The sequence below is a fragment of the Podarcis bocagei genome (genome assembly GCF_964188305.1).
Source record: "Podarcis bocagei genome assembly, chromosome: 10".
In the NCBI taxonomy this organism is placed as follows: Eukaryota; Metazoa; Chordata; class Lepidosauria; order Squamata; family Lacertidae; genus Podarcis; species Podarcis bocagei.
Genome location: NC_138135.1, coordinates 72,113,969 through 72,127,340, shown reverse-complemented (window position 1 = coordinate 72,127,340; position 13,372 = coordinate 72,113,969). Strand labels below are relative to the sequence as shown.

The 13,372-nt window shown below is 40.5% G+C and overlaps 1 protein-coding gene across 3 annotated transcripts in view; it reads right to left on the bottom strand.

Annotated features, from left to right (window-relative positions):
• Positions 1-13,372, bottom strand: part of RELN (reelin) — a 296,593-nt gene that overhangs the window by 107,890 nt on the left and 175,331 nt on the right. For all 3 annotated transcript variants that reach the window (XM_081211340.1, XM_081211341.1, XM_081211342.1), the window contains 5 exons: positions 12,474-12,583; positions 9,868-9,934; positions 6,973-7,206; positions 6,215-6,376; positions 250-486 (listed from right to left, as the gene is read on the bottom strand). In XM_081211340.1, coding sequence (XP_081067466.1) covers positions 250-486; positions 6,215-6,376; positions 6,973-7,206; positions 9,868-9,934; positions 12,474-12,583 — 810 coding nt within the window. The remainder of the gene's footprint in view (positions 1-249; positions 487-6,214; positions 6,377-6,972; positions 7,207-9,867; positions 9,935-12,473; positions 12,584-13,372) is intronic.

Genomic DNA, 13,372 nt, shown 5'->3' with positions numbered 1-13,372 from the left:
GAAAATTCTAATGAACAACAAGTAAGAAGAGAGTCATCTGCAGAAATCAATTAGACCTTTTCTACACTCATTAGGATACTTAGAAACATGCTCTATTATCCTCTTTACTTAAAGATTTATATCCATATCCTAAGCGTATTTGAGAGCAGGTTTTTACATGATATTAAGTTCTGCTGAGTTTACTGGGGCTTCTACTCAAGTAAGTGAATATAAGAATGAAACTTCACACCAAAAACCCAAAATACTCACCAGAGTGTCCAGTCACGGCCACAGTATGGCTGAACATTTCCCAAGTAAAATCCAAGAGACTGAGTAACTTCCACCAAGTTAGTGAAGTCTAGGCTAATACTGTTGAAAAGTACAGAAGTCATGATGATTTCATCAATCGCCCACACGTCCTCGCCTTGAGAAGAATGATATGGCTGCCACCATCGGAACTGAATGCCAAACTGCCTTGCATCTTCTGGTAGCTCCACTGAAATTATTCTTAAAACAAACAAACAAAATGAACTTGTTGAAACTGCCATGGTAGAGAAACCTCTTAAATGGTTCTACAAAGCCAATGTCTTTGCATGAGGCCCCTTCATATTTTCCTTCCAATCCCTCCTAAAAACAAACCTCCGTTGACTGCCGTTCTGTTGTCCATTCCTGCTCTGATTCTTATCCCCTGTTGTGACCCAAGTCTAAATATGTATAGCTGCTTTTGCTCATGTTTTATCACTTGCTACCCCATGTGTTTTCCTCCCTCCTTTCCCCACTATTAAAATTCAGATTGCAAGTTCCTTTTGGCAGGGGCCCTTTCCCCTAATTAATTCTGTGATATTCAGTGTACACTGACTGCCCCGCATGCATGTATTTTTTAAAAACCCAATGCACGGTTGCTATTACTGAGGTTAGTAATATTATACAAGACTACTAAACCAAATGTCGTTATGGTAAGGACAAAGCAAACCTTGGTGGAAAGATTACAATTCAAAGCTAAATAAATTAGAAATAAGCAGAGTTAGAGGAGAGCGGAGTGAAAAATACAAGTGATAAAATGTGAATGGCAGAAAGCAGAATTATGTACTAGCTTAAAGCAAATGGCAAAGAATTAGAGTCTTCTCTTGTAGTGTATCACCAGCAAAAGGTAGCTGGCACACATTCAAGAGGTCTCTGGAGATCAATAAATTATGATAGTAAGTAAGATATAGCCAGTAGGTGGGCTGCACTGAATTCTTCAGGAGAACGTATTTATGGTGCAGTATATAATTTTATATTAGCTGTCTGAATTTCAACAGGCACAACTAGCACTTTGGGTGTCTAAATCATCCCAGTTATCCGTACGGTGGATGTACAATAGCTCCAGGAATATATTTGTTGGAAAAGACTGTCAAAGCATATTTAAACAAAACTTGTTTTGATGATCAAATGTGCATGAAGGGGGAGTTTCTTACAGCGCAAGGTTTCCCTGAGCTACATTATACTTACTTTTCCAGGTAACCATTTCTAAACTTTGGAACAGGCCTACACAAAAACGACCAATGTTTTCACAGGAGAAAAATGCAACTTCACTTTTTTTTTCTATAGCAGTTTAACATGTTAAAAGCTCTTCATATGCATAGATAATTCCCAATAATTGTTGCAGCTCTTTTAAGGTAAGCCAAAATGACAGTTATTATTATCACCATACAGCAGACCAAGTATAAGCAACTCTTGCCATCTCCAAAAAAGATTGCTAGCTGCAATCAGGGCCCTACTAGACTTTACATAGCATTTCCCATGAGTTTTAAAAACCAAAAGCAGGCTTGGCAAGATGGCAATCTGAGCAAAGGAAGAGAGGCCGCTCTACTTTCCCCCTCATATAACTGTCACTGCAAAATGACCCACAAGCCACTTTCTCATCCATGGGGAAGCGGAAGACATGAGGTCTCCCCCCAGCAGGTGGGAAAGTAGCCTAGAGGAAGGATTATTATTATTATTATTTGTCAAATATCATGACAGGGGAAAGGGTTAATCAACCCCTTGCCCCTTCTTGCTCTTCTTCTGTTAATTACTGCTTCCCAGGCTAATTTCCCCACTCAAATAAATGCTTTTTGGGAAAAGACATGGAACTCTAGGCTATGTCTCTGTAGAGGAAAAAAAACATGCTAGAATCATTCCAAAAGTTGAATTAAAAACCTTTTGTCCGCTTTACTGCCCCTAGTGTCTTTGGCTACAGCGTGTAGCACATGTTATATTCCTTCATTAAACAACTTATTTCTCCATTTGTTTTCATCATAGCACTGACATAACTGTAGACCCAACTGCAGTATTTCTGGAGGAACGATCCCTAGAAAATACTCATTTCTCTAAAACATAAAAATGAACTCCCATCAGAGGATGAGATTGTGTGCAGTTTTGTACTGCTCATGCGTTTCTTTTGCCAGCCAGTCCCATGAGCCTACCACCGTCTTCAAGGCCACTTGATTTCTCGTGACAGCTGTGACAACAAAACCTGTACTTGACAAACTGTGAAGAAAATTAAGAATAATATCGAATTTCCAGGAGCAATTACAGTACACAGCTACAGGGAGCATACATTAATTGCCATGGCAATGACATCTTTGTGAATGTTCCATAAATCAATAACAGCAGATGCCCACATGCAACACGCAAGGTGAGATGTGTGGCAGGACAGCATAAGGAGCATTTGTCTCCATCAATGTACAATTAAATACTGGCAAAAAATGCTTTCAGTATATTTCTACTGAGTCTCTCTGTGCGTTTTCTTATTTTTTTCTTCAAAGAAAACCTGTAAGTAAGTTGGCATAAGTGACTGGCGGTGGGGAATGAATTCATACATTTAACATCGTGCTCCTCCTTTCCCCCTTGTATGGGCCTTATAATTACCTGAGGTATGTGCTGTTACGTTGCTCTTTGATTCTTCACATACATGCAAAACCTCTTTGCATCTTCACTCATGGCAAATAACAGCACTTTCAGAAAGTGCTTGCTAAGCTGTCTTTGTGAATCTTAATATATGCACTCAAAGTATCTTGTGATATCACATTTATTCTTGCAGACAGAATGTGCTAACTGATTAACAAGAAGTAGTCAGATGGAACAAGTGACTTTGGAAGTGCTGGAAAAATTAATCCAGAAACAGTGGTTCTAAGGAACAAGAACAGGAGTCCTAATATTTTCTAAATACCCATGGGCATGCCTCTACAAAAGAAGAATTTACATCAGAATTGGTCCGAAAGACAAATTAACCAGCTGATATACTCTGCCATCACTTGACCTCACTGCCACCACACCTCTCCCTCTCCTGGTAACCAGCACCAACCAGGTTCCAGGAGGATGTTGCTCCATCCCACCAAGTGAGCCACTTCTGATCTCCTGACATGTATGTATACATAGATTTGTAAAGCCTTAAACGGCTCAGGACCGCAATACCTCAAGGACTGCCTCTTTCCATATGAAAGATCATCTTCTGAGGCCCTTCTTCATATGCCTCCTGCCCAAGAGGTCCAAGAATGGGCCTTCTCTGCAGTGGCTCCCTGTCTGTGGAATGCTCTCCCCAGGGAAGTTCGCCTGGTGCTTTCACTGTACACCTTTAGGCGCCAGGCAAAAACATTCCTTTGTAACCAGGCCTCTGGTTGATCTGATTGAAATCCTATGCCCTTTTAAAATGTGCGGGTTTTGGGGGGAGAGGGTTATTGGGTTGTTTTATTATATATTTTGTGTTTTTATATTATGATTTTGTTCTGTGAAGCACCCTGAGACCTTCAGGTATAGGGTGGTAAAGGTAAAGGGACCCCTGACCATTAGGTCCAGTCGCGGATGACTCTGGGGTTGCGGCGCTCATCTCGCTTTATTGGCCGAGGGAGCCGGCGTACAGCTTCCGGGTCATGTGGCCAGCATGACTAAGCCGCTTCTCGCGAACCAGAGCAGCGCATGGAAACGCCGTTTACCTTCCCTCCGGAGAGGTACCTATTTATCTACTTGTACTTTGATGTGCTTTCGAACTGCTAAGTTGGCAGGAGCAGGGACCGAGCAACGGAAGCTCACCCCGTCAGGGGGATTCGAACAGCTGACCTTCTCATTGGCAAGTCCTAGGCTCTGTGGTTTAACCCACAGCGCCACCCGCGTCCCTCCTATAGGGTGGTACATAAGTTCAAAAATAAATAAATAAATAAATAAGGCTTACTTTTAAACACACAAAGGAATCCAGTACTGAAGTATAGTTGTACATTGCTCCTGGCAATGTTATCCAATGAAGACTGATGTGCAGGTAAAGAGACCCCTGAACAATAGGTCCAGTCGTGGACGACTCTGGGGTTGCGGCGTTCATTGCGCTTTACTGGCCAAGGGAGCCAGCGTACAGCGTACAGGTCATGTGGCCAGCATGACTAAGCCACTTCTGGCGAACCAGAGCAGTGCACAGAAATGCCGTTTACCTTCCCGCCGGAGCGGTACCTATTTATCTACTTGCACTTTGGCATGCTTTCAAACTGCTAGGTTGGCAGGAGCAGGGACCGAGCAACGGGAGCTCACCCCATCACGGGGATTCGAACCGCCGACCTTCTGATCGGCAAGCCCTAGGCTCTGTGGTTTAACCCACAGCACCACAGGATAACTATTCCAATAAAGCCCAAAGTTACTCTGAGTTTAACCCAGCAGCAATTCTGACTATCAAACAGGGAAGTCAAGAAATACCCAGCTAGTCCCTTCTCTGATGACCTGCCGCTGCAGGCAAAGACTAGTTGTAGACCTTTGACCCATAAGTCTGCTAGGTGACCTTGGACTGGTCACTCTATCTTGATCTAACCTACCTCAAAGGATTATTGTGAGGATAAAGGTGAGGAAGAACCATGTACACACAGCCTTGAGTTCCCGGGATGAAAGGCAGGATAGAGAGCAAATGAATAAATAAATAAAACTGCCTCTTGTTGTGGAATCCATTATACAAAGAATTCAGTGGAAAAGGTACATAAAACTATATAGATTGTTCTGCTCTACTGGCAGCCGCTTTCCTTAATTCATACATTATACATAACATGGAAAACACTTCTAGAATGGAAGTCCCACTTTCAGGAAGGAAATGAAATTCTAAAATCCTCATCACTATCATTATTACCACGCATTGAACAGGGAAAGAAGAGTCGTTACCAGATTGCTCTGGGAAGGTACAAGGGCATAGCCGAGGGGAACTAGGTGTGGGCTCTATGTAGTAAAACCCTTAAATACTGTAGTGCATAATGGGACTGAGGCATAATCGTATGTGAATAAGGCTCACCAAAATGAAAGGGACATAATTCTGAGTAGGCATGTATAGGTGGCTTTGACTGTAGTATACAGTGGAACCTCAGGTTACATATGCTTCAGGTTACAGACTCCGCTAACCCAGAAATAGTACCTTGGGTTAAGAACTTTGCTTCAGGATGAGAACAGAAATTGTGCTCCGGCGGCACGGTGGCAGCAGAAGGCCCCATTAGCTAAAGTGGTGCTTCAGGTTAAGAACAGTTTCAGGTTAAGAACGGACCTCCGGAACGAATTAAGTACTTAACCCGAGGTACCACTGTATTATACTCAGTTGCTGATATTGTTTCCAAAATATGTAGCCTTTCATTATATATACAGTGGTGCCTCGCAAGACGAAAAGAATCCGTTCTGTGATTCTCTTCGTCTAGCGGTTTTTTCGTCTTGCGAAGCAAGCCCATTGACGGATTAGCGGATTAGCGCTATTAGCGGCTTTTAGCGGCTTATCTGCTGATTGGATCAGCTGATAAGCGGCTTAGTGGCTTAGAAAAAGGGGGGGAGGGGAAAAAACCAGCAGGAACTCGCAAGACATTGTCGTCTTGCAAAGCAAGCCTATAGGAAATTCGTTTTGCGAAGCACCTCCAAAACGGAAAACTCTTTCGTCTAGCGAGTTTTCCGTCTTGCGAGGCATTCGTCTTGCGGGGCACCACTGTACAGCTAATCCATAAATATCTAAGGAGCGCCCACATTCTCAAATAATATTAAATTCAAAACATGAGAAGGGTACAAAAACCCCCACAACAATGAAGGTAATTTGCACAACTGCAGCGATAGTGTATTTTCAATTCAACCAAGAACTCCTACTAAACCGAGTCTGTCAAAATCATCTTAAGTACAAGTGCTTCAGCTTAAGTGTGTTATGGATGGGGCTGTAGACAACTAACAGTTAACTGGGGAAGCACATCATTCTCCATAAAAATGACTGTTGTACCTTGGCTCATGGTAGTTGAGATAGGAATAATGTTCCAGCAGTTTCCACGTAATCCCATTGTCATATGAATAGTGCAGCAATACTCCTTCTCCAGGTTGATCAGGCGCTTTGCAGGTACTCAGGACGGATTTGCTTCCAAGCCTTAAGGTGAACTGGAGGAACCTAGATAACAAGGGCATGGATCGTTGTAAATTGCAATTTATACAGCACTCTCGTCCTAGAACTGTGGTTGTTTTTTTAATCTTAAAAATCTAGACAAGCCAAGGCAAACAATATTTATAGGGTCTTTGTGAAGCTGAAATTGTTTATTCAGTCCAGCAATGCAATGCGGAATATATTGTTTTAAAATGCCAATCATTATTGCCTTCAATTATTTATTAGGAACCGGAGGGGTGGAGGAGATATCGAATGGATCTAATCAGCTGCCACAAGCTGTCAAAATAAATATAACCTCATAAATAATTAATTAGCACTTGGCTCCAACACTCACTTTTGATATTAATGCCGCATGTTTGCAAACTCAGGCATACAATAGTTGCCCCCAAATGTATTAAATACTTAGTGCTGCAGATAAAGCAAATGAATTTTAAAATTAAATTTCACACAACCAAAATCAAATAAGAAGTATATTAAGAAACTAGTAACATGTTAGATCAATTTTCTCTATTGGAGGCTGCGAGTTTTAATACATGATACCTGAGGCTCTCTGGATCCTGTGTTGTAACTTCAATGTGTTATTTCCATTTATTTCGATTTACCTGGACTGTGAGCTGTCAAGGAAAGAAGTGATAAGCTGACGCCTCCCGTCTTTGTTAAAAACCAAGGCTTTGCCACTTGCTAGGACTCCACAACCAAAACTTATTTCAGCACCACGGATAGAGTAAAAATTGTGATATGAAGAAAGCCTAGAATTGCCAAAACTCTCAGATATAAACATAGGAAAGGTCTGGGAGGCCATTTCACATGCGGGCCCTGAAAAGCCAGGATCACACCTGTAATAAAACATAAGAATTTTACGTTCAGCTAAATATTATAGGTATTATAAAGATCAAGTCATGGAACGTGCAAGATCAAGTAATGGATAAAGTCAGATGTCTTCAGACATAACAACCATAATGCTGTATAAAACTTCAAAAAATTAAATTAAGTCTACCCAGTTACCATTCCTCTTCAGCTTTAAATCTCTACAAATATTTTTTTTAAAGCACATTCAAACATTCTTTTGCTAAACTGCAGAAATCCTGTCCCAAGACAACAAAACTCTTCTACTTGACAGTAATACCTATTTATTGCAGTGGAATTTATTATAGGGCAGTCTGTCCTCTGCCTTGCCCAGACTAAAATAACATAGGGCAGGAATTCCAAAAATCCAAGAAGCTGTGTTATATGTTATAACAGCAACTAGATTAGGGAAAGGAAACTGAATGGTCAAAATAAAAACATAATAGCAGAGAGAGAAATGTAATACAGTGGTACCTTGGTTCTCAAACGCCTTGGTAGTCAAATGCCGAAAAACCGGAAGTGTTTCGGTTTTCAAACATTTTTCGGAAGCTGAACATCCGATGCAGCTGTTGGCTATTATTTCTGGGGCACCTGCACCAATCAGAAGCTGCGCCTTGGTTTTTGTACATTTCAGAAGTCAAATGGACTTCTGGAAGGGATTAAGTTTGGCACTTTTGTTTTTGCTAGCTATTTTGCAATTTTGTTTTTGAGGCTTTTGTGGTTAATTTGTTTTTGTGACTGTGTGGAACCCAGTTCAGCTACTGATTGATTGTGTGACTGCGGAAATGAATAAAAGCCTCCCATCCAAATAATGACTATCATCAGTGCAGGTAAGAAAAAAAATTAATTTTAATTTTTATCATCTACAATACTATCTTATTTATTTAATATTACAGTATATTGATTATTGCTTTCAATTTAGGGATCAGTGGTCTTGTTAGATAGTAAAATTCATGTTAAATTGCTGTTTTAGGCTTTTTTTTTTAAAAAAAAAGTCTGGAATGGATTAATCCATTGTGCATTACTTTCTCTGGGAAAGCGCGACTTGGTTTTGGAACGCTTTGGTTTTGGAAAGGGCTTCCGGAATGGATTAAGTTTGAGAACCAAGGCACCACTGTACAGGTATGAAAACAGGAACCCCTGCCTTCATTGTTCTCTCTGTGTCCCACTGTCTCTTCTCCAGCAAACCATGAGCTGTAACTCCAAGGTTTGTGCCTAGGTTTATAGTTCATAGTTTGTCTGGAGGAAACACAGCACTGCAGCAGCAGGAGGACTGGGGGAAGAACGCGATAGCTCTAGACTCCTCTCCAGGAACCCTAATCCTTGTGAGTTCACACTAAGCTGTGGTATGGCTTAGCATGATGTGGAAGTCAGCTCTCTGTTGACATGGCTTGGTACATCCCAAGTGCAACAAATAAGAGCTCTACCCACACCCAACAGAGGTCATTCATAGTCCTTTGGATGTGTGGGCAGAAATAGGTTCACACTTCCGGTCTGACCCAAAACAAAGCAAGTTGCTAGAAGTGTTTCATGGGAACACTCTGAAAAAGTCAATTTTTTTTTAAGGGTTCAATGGAACACCCGAGATAACCTTACTTTGCCACTCACTAACCTTTTTTGCACAAAGCGCTAGGGAATGGTAGGGGTAACATGGCAGAGGACTCCCATTATTTTTTTTGCGGTTGGGAATCATGGGAAATTCTGAGCTTTCATGATCCCCATGGGAATCATGGGAAATTCCGAGCTTTCATGATCCCCATGGGAATCATGGGAAATTCCGAGCTTTCATGATCCTCAGCTGCAAATGACACCTCCACGGCCAAGGAGAGGCATGGCCTCATTTCTGCTTGTGACTGACACCGAGGCCAGAAACCTAGGCCCAACTACCACTCAATCAAAAAGGGACTCTGCTAGAAAGGTCACAGACACAGATATATTTTACAGACCATTTTTTAATTAATAGATTTGGCGAAAGCAGTTAGGTGATGATCAGTACACATAACCAGAACCCTAGCAAATAGAGGCTGAGGCTCTGAGGCCAATGGAGTCAGTCTCAAACACCTGATGAAGCAAAACTTCAGTGCAACTATTGTTATGGTTGGATGGTAAACGTTAAAAGTTAGGGTGACCATTGGAGTGTCTGTTAGAGGAACTTTAAAATGCTCCAAAACCTCTGGAGAAAAGGCAAATAATTTTTGAAGTAGCGGATATGCAGCTCATGGAAGATGCTTTCCTCCCTGCAGCTGAAGCTATGCCTTTTGCCACTGCCAGTTGGGAGAAGTAATAATAGGTATGGTAAACAAATAAAGGCGGAAGACAAAGAGAGCAACCCATCAGGTGGTGTTACAGTCCATGTTACCCCTCTGAAACACTGCAGTAGTATTTGGTGATAGCACTGCCCCCACCTTATGCCAAATAAGAGGACCTGATAATTGTTTTGATTCCATATGGGCTGAATGAATGACAGAATGACTTAACAAGAGTCTGGTCTAAGCGAGGCGAGAACTATTCTTCTTGATAACCACTTGTAGAAGATCCTGCCTATTCTACTAGGAGAGGGGGCATTCCCAGAGGACAGACTATCTTACAACCTAGAAAGAACCACAATATGAAGCACAAATACATTGGCCGATGGTTTATATCAGACTTACTTGCAGCCATTTCTACTGCATTGCCCTCGACCTGAGCAGAATTTGAGGCAAGATGGCCCAATGTAAACTGCAGATAAAGAAAACTAGTTATATTAAATTTTGAGACAAAGAAAAAACAAACAAGGCACAGATATACTGACTTCATAATATCAAGCAAGGCTAGGATATTTACCTTTGATCCAAGCAATGTGACTGTGTAAGTGATAGATTTATAGTGAATATATGGATGGATGCATTTGTTAACTATGACTCTGACTGAAACAAAACTTGCTCTTGCAAGATGATTTATGTTCTTTTGAATATTGTTACAAGTAAGGTTATGCTGTGGATATTTTTTGGACATTTGCCCTTTTTCTGCAGGAAACTGACATTGATAAGTAGTTTTCCAAAAATAGCCTTACTATATCCATTATCCAGGAGCTCAGTAAGACCCAAGACAAATACAAGAAAACCAGCAATGGATATGAATAACACACAATGAGTGTGTGAAAACCTAAGAAGTTAGTAATGATCAATACGACATTTCAAAAAACACTGTATAGCATGTATATGCTATGAAAACAAATTCCAGTGTCTAGCAGGGGACCCAGCACTCTCATAGACTCCCATGTCTGCATGTCATTCCATTCCATTTAACCGGCATGATACTGAAATTGTCCCTGTTTTGGCCCTGTTTTTCCACTGGAAACTTTGAAGCTAGCACTGGAATGCCTTGCCATTGCCATGTTCAGGCCCAAACTGGCAAGCTAAATATGTATTTCTGGTGGAAAATTCATGCGGACTTGTTCTAGTTTCAAAACATGAACATTCAGTCACCAATTGTGCTGCCATTGTTCTGTTTATAATTTTCTTACGTGCTGCTTTAGCCTTACGGTTTTTTCATGGATATCCTCTTAATAACAATACACAGTGAAAAGTGTTTGATGTCCATTTTCCTTCATTTTGGGGATGTCGCCACACACAATCCAAAACATTAATATTGCCTCAAAAACTCAAAAACAGTTAATCCCTAGTTAATGCAAAAAATAAAAATGTGCATGTGTGAATAACATTACAACAAAAAACAGCAGGAATTAACTATCACACATTTTAATATCACTTATCAAAGGTTCTTCCCCATCTCCCCTTCCATAAGACTAAAAGCACAATCCTAGTTGTGTCTACTCAGTTTCACTGAGTTCAGTAAGGCTCACTCCTAAATAAGTATGTATAGGACTGCAGCTTTAATTCATGTAAGGTTTTTCCTGTAAAAACTGAGTTACATGGTGCAGCTTTTGGACTGCAACTTGTTTAAAAGAAGAAATATACTCCGTTTTTCAAACTTCCTAGCTTGATGCAAAATTTTCGTTAAAGCAACAACACGCTCACAGATCAACATCAGAGATCTTGGCCTGAAAACCTGCATTTATAATAAAATAATGTTAAAATTTATCCTATTTCTTTGTGGGGATATTAGTGAACTCTCACATTCTTTTGCAGAGCTTTGCACATTTTGCAGCTTTCTTGTTCCTCAAATATGTTTACTATAAAACCAGCTATATAGTAGGTCATTCACAAATGAAGTGCTACATTGTAAAATGATTTTGCTTTGATCATGCCCTTCTTATTTTATTAACAGATCTCATATGACTTAATCTACATATCTACTGGCAATAAGGCCTGCTAAACGAGGACTGCGGGACTCGGAGCAGGCTTTGAAATTCTGCCTACTTTCTCCCTGCCTCTTCCCTCTTGCAAATGAATTCCTTGCCCACTCAGGATTAAAATGAAACCAGCCATACTCCTACACCCACTCTGGAGACTCAGTTTAAACACAATTATAAAAGTGAAAATAGGAGTGTGTGGTTGATTGCACTCAGACGGATGTAGTGATGGTTAGCTGTAATATTTAAACCCACACAGAGGCACTTTCTGTGCAAGAGACAGGGAGAGTGAAGAGAAATGGACATTAGGAGAGCATGTGGTGGCAAATCTCTAAACCTTGGTTTCCTGGTACATCTGGACCTAGCCAGAGAAATCATTCCTGCAACTCCACCTGTGGCTGTGTAATAGGACACATGCATTATTATTTTTTAAAAAATTACATACGTAAATCAGGTTTATGTTTTCAAAACAATTTCTAGGATTTCCCTATATTTCTCTCTCTCTCTCTCTCTCTCTCTCTCTCTCTCTCTCTCTCTCTCTCTCTCTGTCAGGCGTGACCAAAGTCCATTTTGGGGGCCTAATACTTATTGTATCAATCTAATCTGGCCCCCGTGGCAGTATATGTCCTGGGGTAAAATCTTAAAAAAAGCTCAGCAACTTCAAAAAAACTCAACAACTTTGGTCAGCCCACAAAAAAGTTTGGGCAGCCCTGGTGTATGTATTTGCCTGCTTCAGTGCATAATGTTATATCCTAAGATTCTGCAAGTCATTTAAATTGGAAAAATGATATTTAGCCTCACTTTAATAAAGAAAACAACAACACCTTGGGGGGGGAGTGCTTAAGAAACTGGGATCCCCACAATTTTTATCATATTGCGAAACACAAAGGCACTCACTGAGAAGGGAGCACAGACAATAAGCACTATTGAGGCACAATGATGATGGTAATGAATACTACTAACTGTTGTCAATTGCCCACATGTTTCCAAGAATTGGTCCTGTTTGCCTCCATCGAATCCTGGTATCTCTAGTTAATGCTGCATTTGGAAGTGGAATAGTTATTCGGTTCCACCTGAAACAAACATATGAGCCTTCATGCTTTGAAACTTACAAGTCGATTTAGAGTTATAATAGTGTCAAGCTCACACCAGTTGCAGATGCTTCATTCACTAACAAAGACAAAGGGTATCCTAGCATTTAAGGATCACAGCGTCTGAAACTCTAGGAGCATGTGGAGTGGACAGAGTAGCTTAAGTCCAAATGCATGCAACTGTATTTGCATATATTCATTCCTTAATATCCTTGCCTCACTCTCCCCCCTCCAAATCTAAATTTAGCTTGTAAGCTCTCTGGCTATCATCACTGAAGCAGATTATTCTAGCTGCTCTCAATCCTTCAAATTATTGTTATACAAATAGGAACTTTGGAAACAATTCTGGAACGAACATATAATGTTCAAGGAAAGTAGAGTAAGAGCTTTTATGCCAAATCCTTATTATACTGGGATTTGCCCATACTTGAGGAAGCCTTAATGACATCACTCATAAAAGGTTTACTTTACACTTGTAATGTAACTTTATTGCTGCTTAACGAGGACTCATATATAGCCATTTAGGTTTGAATATGCAGAGGGAGTTAACCATAAGCAACTGTTTAGTCTTGATATAATTCTTAAGAAATTCACGTTTATTTAATAGATTTATCAAATCACTTTTCAGTTACTATGGGTCCTGAAAACATAAGGCTGTCCTTCTTCCAATTAAAACAACCTGAGGTGAATAAAATGTATTAGCATAACATCAGATGCCTTCCTCCATTTGTCACAGAGAAGAGCTAAGACACTGGCATCACATCCGTTGCT